Raw genomic sequence first — 10,000 nt, forward strand, 5'->3', positions numbered from 1 at the left:
TCACTCCGCCTCAGTATGCAGGAATGCCATCATTATTGCACCACTTCCCCGTTTCCACCTTTGTCTGTTGATCTCTGTCACATATATGCACATCCTTATCTAAAGACCTACTTTAGAACCTTAACCTTGAAGGCCCATAATCACATTTTTCTTGTCTTCGCCCTCAACGTCATCGATTCTACGAGACTATGTGCAGTCTGTAGTTCATTAAATGTTTGGATAATGCTTCCAAATCCAATTGAATTCCTCAAAAGCACCAATACGGCAGTTTAAATATGTAACGCAGTATAGCAGTTTGAAACCTGTCTTTTATCTGAAATATGTGAGACTGTTTCCAGAACAATATACCTGTTGCATTTATGTTCTTCTTATCTTTTCTTTCTTTCTTTTTTAATGCTTTTAAAGGAAACATCTAACCAACTAATAAGCAGGTTTTATATTATTAACAATAAAAACTCATCAATACTTTTTCTTTCTATTTCTATTAGCTAGATTTGTTCATTTTGGTCGGTTTTCAAATCCCCAGTGTCAGTTATATCCCGTCTCAAGATAGTTGACACAGAAGGCAGTTGCATCGTGTCCAGTCCCAAATGCAGACCTGTACAAGTTAACAAATGGACTGTGAAGATTATCAGTAATCTGGGAAATGTTTTCAATTTCTTTCCATTTTCTGTAAGCTGTTTTTAGTTTTACTCCTAAACATTCAAGGGACATTCAAGGGACATTGGTATACAGTACTCAAGACACAAATGTTATAACTTGTGATTAAACAGCGAAATGTCCATAAACTGTCTTTGGCTGTTTTTATTCTTCATTATTATTATTATTATTATTATTATTATTAACTATTATAACTTAACTGGTGTTCTCAGGAACATTGCAATTTGGGAATGGACGCCTCACTTCTGTCTGTTTGTCTGTCTGAGTCCCTGTATTCCCATATATAGAGTATATATAGAGTCTAGGTCAGTCTATGACATCAATTTGATGACATCAGCAGAATCCATAAGGGATCGCCGAGAGTTGCGTCAATGAGGGAGCAGAAACTGAGAGCTTGAGCGCTAGTCAAGCAGAGCTGGAGTGTGGTTGTGGTTGTTTTAAATGCATTGTTTTCATAGAGAGCGGCGCAAATATCTGCATTCTTAGGTATGTACTTGTATGCAACAAGGTATCCGAAAATAACCTGTTTGATTGTCTTCTTTCATTTGTTTGCACCGATCATTTTTTACAAAGGTCACATAGCTGCCAAGGGCCGGCATTAGACTGGCTCCATGAAGTTACTCTGGCTCTGATGGAGATTTCCCCATGGGAAAGTCCATATATGGACATGGACATACCTGTATATGTCGGCTCAGCGGTTCTGCACAACAACAATCTCCATAGGATTATATACAGTATATGCCTATGGGCATAACGGTTGGATTGGCGGTTTTAGACAACCGCTTATCCAACCGACTCGACTCCAGGCAACGCACTCCCTCAGGCCTTCTGCGACACATGACCTGACTATGTGAACTTCAAACATGCAAACATACATACTACATACCGCAGAGGCAGAGGCAGCGGGAGGGAGACAGACAGACAGACTGACTGACTACGAGCATTTATAGTATGATTAAAAATACAATTATCTCAGGACTAGATAAAAAGCCAAGACAATATCCCATGTTCCCGTGCTACATCAGGCTTTTCGGGAAAGGGAGCCAAAAATAAGAACATCATATTTTTGGCTCCATGCCGAAAAGCCTGATGTAGCAAAATAAAAAATGGTCTTTTATGTTGATGTTCCATATGGACTGGAACTCGTATCAGACCTAGAAACACCTGGCTACATTGGGTATGTGTAATAAGGTCCCTTCATCATTTTTAAGGTATACTGGAGCCTGTATGGTTTTCCTGTCACTCCTTTCCTGTACCTTATAACCTGTAGGTTATGTAGGCCTAATGACAATTATTTTTAAGGATATTTTCTATATATTTCTATATTGCATTATACTGTGATACAGAATATTTGTTTTTATAAAGTGGTTATTGTTGTGATGTGGTCTAGTATTATGTAAGTATACCTCCTCCTAAAAAGTTGGAGATGGTTGTATACGAGATTAAAGGGACTGGTACCACTGATCTGTGACTGCTCTGTGCCTGATAGTAGCAAAATAGAAAATGTGAATCTGAGATAAAGTCTTGCATTTTTTGAGGGGCGCCTCCAATGCATGGCTTTTGAAGATGTTTACTTTTGGAGTACCGCTATTTCCACTCACCTGGTGTTTTTGTCATACTGCACTAAGTATTGAATGTAGAAGGAGGTACATGTTTTACATCTCAGGACTACGCTCACATTCAACAGGGTAAGACAACTGTACTGTTCTGTACTATGACCTTAAACTATTACTGATTATTACCTCTTGGTCTTCGGACCGAGGCATGTCCTTGATTAAGTCACGATAAGACAGATAGATACAATGGTTGTTCAAAAAGTCCATGAAATACAGTTTGTGTTAGTGTAGTAGATTCCCAATAACAGCCTGAACGTATTATATATATTCCTAAATGCCAAACTCTCCTGTCTCATGCATTATTAAATATGACTTTGAACTTGGTCAATTCCTAGGCACAGCTACTGTAGGTGTTACTTAAATTTCCAATGCTTGTGAGCTTGGTGTGCAGCGGTTGCAGCCTGTCTATTCCACAATTTCTAGGCTTAATTGGGCCAATACCAATTGGACCCTTCGGTTTTGGAATGCCCTTTGTAAAAAAAAATAAGTTTGACATTATATATTATTATAATATAATAATATATAATGTCAAACTTATTTTTTTAGTGCATTAATGATACAATATCATCCTTTCTAAGTTGGTTATGAGGGGTTGGTCAATGATTAATGATTATATTATAAAACAATTAATTATACAACACTTATGAATAATGATTTACCAATAATCGAGTTTAAATGGGTCTTGTTGGGATATTCTTTTTTTTAATCATATTGCATTGTTGATGAAGGTGCATTTCTTAATAATCTGATACTGATCTGTATAAGAATAGTTTAAAAGAAATGTCTAGAGATGTGTGAATAGGACAGCTGAATTCACAGTTACCTGTAGTAATGAATTACTAATGCATTTTGATCGAATGCTATGACTTTGAAGCTCTCTGGATCAATTGGATACCATAACACCTAATAAACATCGGACCATTGACTGTCACTTTTTAATCTGCAGTACAAGACACGTGCAGGAGTATATTTCTCCATACACAATACAGCCAAGGTCATATATGGGCTCATTAGCCTGCCATTCACTCAGGGTGCATAAATCACAGTGGGTGTATCAGTAATAAGGAAGTTTACCTGCTAAGAAGTCTTTTAAAGGCACTTCAGAAGTCATGTGGCTGGAGAGAAGTGCCTCCAGCATGTTCCTGTAAACCATGGTCTCATATTAACCCACATTTGATCCCTTAATATATCTACATGTGCTGAACCAGTCAACCTTACCATCTCAATGCTTCCTATAAGGAGAGATGAGAGATAACGTTTTAGTATATTATTTTTTCTTCTTCTTATGTTTTTATGTTGGGGGCAATTTAACCATTCGTGTTTGGTTTCAGTAATGGTTGAAACTGGTCGGTGGTCTCCTTATGGGGCTTTCTAATGTAACATTATGTCCTAAACCAATAACCATTATTTTGGCTTGAGGCAAGTCTGCCGCCCTGAAGAAAGCCCAAGTGCTTCTCATTTCATATTTGACTTTGTGAGCACTTTGCATTTTCCTGGAATTTACTATCTCATAACCGTGAGCATCCTGTATCTTCTGTTTTTGTAACGTTGTCATTGTGTTCTATAAATGCTATCTATTATGAAATCAGATGCTTTTACTGCCCACTACAAGTCTGAGTATAGTATGAGTTCACATTAACATTTCTGTGTCCCCAGTCATCATGACATATATCATGCCTGAAGTAACCTTGAAACTTTTCCTGAAATCTTTCCGACTGCGTTTCTCCGTCAAGTGTAAACTTCCATGTGTCAGTTCCACGGATGATTCATAGAAAGTGGGACCTGTAGCCCTGAGAGAAGACTAACCATAGCCCCATAAACCACCACCACAGGACAACATGTGCTCTTTCCCTGCACTTCAGACAATAATATTAGTAATCAATTCTCCTGAGCTCAAGCAATGAGCATTTTTATCTCTTCTCTGGCGTTTATGACTTGGTTAATCGTTAAGCGCTTGCCTTTGTGTCCCCTGGGATGAAGCAAGGACATATTCTGACACCCCTCGTCCAGCTTCCTGAGGGTTGATCCATAGAGTTGGCCAATAGCTGCATGCCAGTGCGACAGTGCGTGGTCCGGGGACCTAGTGTATAAAGGCAGGGCATCAGGGCCAAACTCAAAACACAAAATGCGTTTGGCATACTGGTAGCAAATTCAATGACAGAGCTTCCACTTAACATAAGTCTGACCGGATATACCTATTGATATATCTGCACTAGTAGATCAGTATATTGGGTAAATCATACTGTACGTGCCTATACACACTTTTGTAAAATCACTGGATGGTTTAGGACTAAAGACCCCAGAGCTGTTTTATCTCTGCTGATAGGATCTGAGAACCTCCTCCGGCATTCCTGATGGAGCAGTCTAATGGAGGAGGGAATGCCAACCTGGCATACGACAGGACTGGGGATGACCCTCCGCACTACGAGGAGACCACGTTCTCTGGCAACAGTAATGGCATCTCTAGTGGGGAGCACCGGACGGTGCGCCCCTCTGTTGGGGAGCACCGCACGGTGCGCCCCTCTGTGGCCAGTAAGTTTGGTCATGACACTCTGGACCGAGTGCCCAACATTGACTTCTACCGCAACGCAGGCAGCGTGAGCGGACACCGGGCCGTCCGGCCGTCTCTGCAGGAGCTCCATGATGTCTTTCAGAAGGTGAGGTTCTGTGTGTGTGTGTGTGTGTGTGTGTGTGTGTGTGTGTGTGTGTGTGTGTGTGTGCGCCCAAGCTGGAGTTGGACCTACAGTATCTAAGTGTGATACATTTCTACAGAGTCAGCACACTGCAAAATCCGGAGTGTTCATTTAACACTGACTGTGTAAAAATGTCCATGCAAGGGTCCATCTTTACACTCTGAGTTCAATTAAAACTTCAGATTTTACAGCCTTGTGATTAATGACTATGCCCCGATATCTCAGGCTGTAGAATGTCCCAATTTCTGTACTCACACGGGCATGTGCCTTGTCTACTCTACTCCATTTACAGAAAGTGCTTCATACCTTTTTGTCTCTGACCATAGACATACTATAGCTCATTGATTTATCTCATACTTGGAATAGTTGTGCCTGGCATTGAGTGGACTCATTCAACATAGTTACCTGTAGAGAAAGCGAAGAGGAGACGTGTTGTGTAATTATATACCTCATTAAATGTTCGGTCCCTCTAATTCCATTGACTATACATACAGTTAAACAATAATCAACCGACATATATTATACTCATAAACCTGAAAAACAAAGGAAGCTTTAACTATGAATAAACCGAAATTGACACACTTAGGTAGGTGTTTTATTGCACTATATTACACCTTTATATAGCTCTGTGTTGCAAGACATGAGGTTGTAGGTCATTGGTGCTTTATAGACTGAACTAGGCCAGACTTTAGCAATAAACAAGATTTCAGATGTCCTGCATGACAAGACTGTATTTTTAAATAGAGTATTGCACAACGCTGCCTCACACCATACCCCTGACCCCAAAAAGTATTTGGTTTGGTTTTGGAACCAATGGTGTGGCATAGAGAAATTTAAAATGATACCTAGTACCTTCTATCACTATTTTGAGCACATCATTATATCAAATACACTTTGATGCCTTGTAGCTTGTAGTTTGGTTATTTTAGTTTAGTTAGATTAGTTTATTTAAAAAAAAGAAAGTGTTTTAATAGGGCTTCATTGTTGAAGTGCTTGAAGTGAAGGAGGAGCATAATGTTGGATTCTATGTCAGTGACCTAAACACAAAACTTGTAGGTTTGGTTAGGCTGCATATTTTACATGTTTTAGTTTTGGCAAGTTAAGACATCAGAGAAAAAGTTTGAAAATCACTATGTAGCCTATTCCTAATCACTGATGCAGTGAGTTTACTTACTATTGCTGTGATCACTCTATCTTTTATCCAGTGGGAAGGAGATATGAGAGGTCACACTAACTGAGCACAGGAGTCAGGCTGGGGTGTAAGTCTGCCACTGTGCCACAAGGGGCCCGGAAGACAATTACTTTCTACCAGCTTTGCACAACTAAAATCCTACAGATTTTTAGACTACGACTTAATTTGGACATTAGAAGCCCAGGCCTCACCCCACCATGGGCTCCCTATGCACTCCCAATCTGTGACAGAAGACATTCATGCCAGAAGACAATCTGCATAAAATAATATTAAACGTGCTCATAATCTCCTTCAAATGAAACACAACTACACAATATGCTGAATATAAAAATAAAAATCACACTTGTGTGAAGTGAGGGGCGCTCTTATCATCATACATCATCACATTCCCGGTCAATCACTTTCAGTGTCCGACTCCTCACTTTTCTATCCTCACATTCCGTGCTCAGCCAATCAAATCATCGCTATGGGGTACACACAAAACACACAAAGCTGGGCATAGGAGGGGCTAGCGCCCCTCCTTTTCCTCTTCAGTGCTGCAGCTGCGTGCGTGTTGTTTAATTGGTACGTGCCTCTCTTCTTCTGCAGAATGGACCGATCTCCGTACCAGACACCGTGGAGGATTACGGAGAGGGGAGTGAAGGAACCCCCTCTGATGATGTGGAGTCTGCCGCCCCAAGCGAGGACAACAATACGGGGCTAGTAAAGTTTGGCTGGATAAAGGGTGTCCTGGTGAGTTTTAGGCCAGACCACAATGTCTTCTCCTGCTTTATAGGAGCAGGGTCTCGGTGGGTAACTATGACTCGCCCAAGAGACAACCCCTGTACAATTTTAACCACACGAATCCTATCGTTCCTATTCTGGGGCAAATATTTGGTGAAAATAGCAGATTTGCAAGCTTGTAGATTGACCATTTTCATCAAAGAGAGTTGGTGTAGAGGGAGAAGAAGGCATATGGCAGAGCACAAGTGTTTTTTAAGTACTTTCTCTCGCTGGACACAATAGTCCTGCAGATGTTTCATTACCACTAAAGCCAAAATAGATTACTTTTATTATTATTATTATTATTACAATTATTATTTTGTCTGTCTCTAGCTATCCCTCTGACCTTGGAAGTGTGTGAGATGAAGAACAATTACGAACAATTACGTACATCCCAGAGTTTCATCACCCTTTCAGATATAGAGATGCATGTTCAGTCTGAATTACATCTTGCTCCTCTCCCCCACCCGTAAAGTATTTAACGTAGAACATTAACTTCACTGTAGACATTATTTGAGCCATGCATGTACCAATGTATCTGTTATTGCCTTCAACAGATAAGATGTATGCTGAACATCTGGGGGGTAATGCTGTTCATCCGTCTGTCCTGGGTGTTTGGACAGGCAGGCTGGGGTGAGTGAGATTGACATAGTCCTGACTCCTACACCTACAGTATGTGTTTGCTACAGAAAGAGAGATAGGTATACGTTTTGTTAAGTTGAATGACATCATTACACGTTAGCTAGACTGAGTAACACAAAGATGCTGGCTGATGATGGTATGAACTTAAATATTACTCAGGTAGAAGTGAGATGACTTGAAAACTACTCAAGTACTACTACAACAGTAAGACATCTTTAAAGACAACTGTCACAGTTTTGTGGTCAAAGAGAAATTGTTAATGTGGCATCTTGACAGTTGAATATATTCTACCAACCAATTCACCCGTCTCCAATTCAGCGATATTCTCTCTAAAGTGGTGGACATGTTTTCTTCCAAACCTTTCTAACTCCAGTACAATATCCTCCTGCCTGTGACATAACCGCATTAATGTACACCTTTCTAACTCCAGTACAATATCCTCCTGCCTGTGACATAACCGCATTAATGTAGGTTACTCTTTAATTATTGCCTTTCAAAGAGCACAATAATTCAGGGCCTCCCAACTGTGGTTCAAAGACCACTGATGGCCCACGGCCAAGTTGCTAATGGTACACGACACAACAGAAAGGGGTTTAATTTAATTTTATATAATATTATTCACATCCATTATGTATCTCAGTATCTCTCACTACCACTTTGTTCGAGTCCCGATCCCGACGACCTTTGCTGCGTGTCTTCCCCCTCATCTCTCTCCACGTTTTCCTGTCAACCTACTGTAAATCTATCAATAAAGGCAAAAAGCTATACAAAAAATATATATACAATAGACGCCGGTAGTTAACAACCCCTTGCAATGCATTGTGCATGACTCAATAGTAAGTAACCTTAACTTGCAAGACACACATGTTACAGAATACTATGACAACATTCACCCAACGTGGTTCCCCACTAAGTTCAACTCCATGGGCTAAGTTCATTTCATGCCAATAGTGTTGTCAGGGGCAAGAATCCTTTCACGCATTCAAAGAATAGACAGAGCCCATATGTTTGGGTTGGGGTTGTGGGTATAAAGCAAAGCCAGGCGACAAGACGCGGGGTGGGTGGGGGGTTACTGTATATTCTTCTAGTGCACAGCAGGGAGTGACTGTACTGGGTCAGTCTCAACTGAAGGCTATAGCCTCCTTATTTATGTCTGAGGTGAACCTACAAGATGCTCTAAAAACAAAAAAATGACCTCAATGTACCGAAAATATACTTGGATGGGAGTCAGCGCTCTAAATGTATGTAGGAGTGTGTGTGTGTGTGTGTGTGTGTGTGTGTGTGTGTGTGTGTGTGTGTGTGTGTGTGTGTGTGTGTGCGTGTGCGAGAAAGAGAGAATCAGAGACAGAGCAGTGACAAAGAGAGCGAGAGAGAGACACACACACACACACACACATGTTCATGTTCATGTTATTAGAGAAAGTAAAAGGTGAGTGTAATTTGTTTTTTTCAGGGATTTTAGCTGTTTTTGACAGGGGGTGGGGGCATTTGAGCATGGGGCTAAATATGTATTTCTTTACAAAATTTTATAGCGATTTATTTTTTATTATTTACTATAGTCTCCAAAGAAATTACATCTGGCCACAAAAGATCACAGGATCTACTGAATGTGTCAAACTGACATATTGAGCCTATGACACACAATGTGTGGCTTCCCCCTGTAGGCTACCTTCACATTCAGTAGATCCTGTGATCTTTTGTGGCCAGATGTAATTTCTTGGGGTCTAGTAGGACTATAGTAAATGATAAATTAAAAAAAGAATTGCTATCAAATTTTGTAAAACAAAATACATATTTAGCCCCATGCTCGAATGCTCCCGCCCCCTGTCAAAACTTTCTCTAATAACAACCTAAAACATGAACCTTGGTTAAAACAAGAATTCATACATCATAAATAATAACCAGCAGCTTCCATATCTATGTGTGTTTAATATATAAGGGGGGTCCCCGCGGAGGTCGGTGCGGTGGTCCAATGTTCCCTCTAATTTCTCTGGCATTATTAACGAGAACAAGAAAAATGCCAGAGTCCTATTCTCTACAATTGATCGACTTTTAACCCCCCACCCCAGTCCTACAAGCAGTCATTCCCGGCCTCTAAAGCTAAGTGTAATGAGTTTGCATGCTTTTTTGATAACAAAATCTTTAACATTAGAGCTGATATTATGAATGGTGCTGCTGCTAGCGCAAACCTTCAAACAGCAGCTAATGGTCCCAGGGTAGATCTCTCCAGGGGGAGCCTATTATCGTTTTGCGCAATTGATGAAGACGAACTCCGCAAAACCATATCACAGATGACATCTTCCTCCTGTTCATTGGATACAATTCCCACCACCTTTCTCAAAGAGGTCTTAGACAGTGTGATTGGAGATATCCTAAAAATTGTAAACAGCTCTCTACAATCAGGCGTCTTCCCAGACTCACTGAAGACTGCCGTA

At 40.5% G+C, this 10,000-nt stretch overlaps 1 protein-coding gene and 1 pseudogene across 2 annotated transcripts in view; both read left to right on the forward strand.

The window, feature by feature from the left end:
* Window positions 1–10,000, forward strand: part of LOC310854594 (receptor for retinol uptake stra6-like) — a 197,525-nt pseudogene that overhangs the window by 39,246 nt on the left and 148,279 nt on the right. The window lies entirely within an intron of this gene.
* Window positions 4,631–10,000, forward strand: part of slc12a1 (solute carrier family 12 member 1) — a gene marked incomplete at both ends in the record, with an annotated part of 19,671 nt that continues 14,301 nt past the window's right edge. The window contains 3 exons of the mRNA XM_083790462.1: window positions 4,631–4,933; window positions 6,750–6,893; window positions 7,481–7,556. Coding sequence (XP_083646588.1) covers window positions 4,631–4,933; window positions 6,750–6,893; window positions 7,481–7,556 — 523 coding nt within the window. The remainder of the gene's footprint in view (window positions 4,934–6,749; window positions 6,894–7,480; window positions 7,557–10,000) is intronic.

The sequence above is a fragment of the Protomyctophum parallelum genome (assembly GCF_964188405.1).
Source record: "Protomyctophum parallelum genome assembly, chromosome: 2".
Lineage (NCBI taxonomy): Eukaryota > Metazoa > Chordata > Actinopteri > Myctophiformes > Myctophidae > Protomyctophum > Protomyctophum parallelum.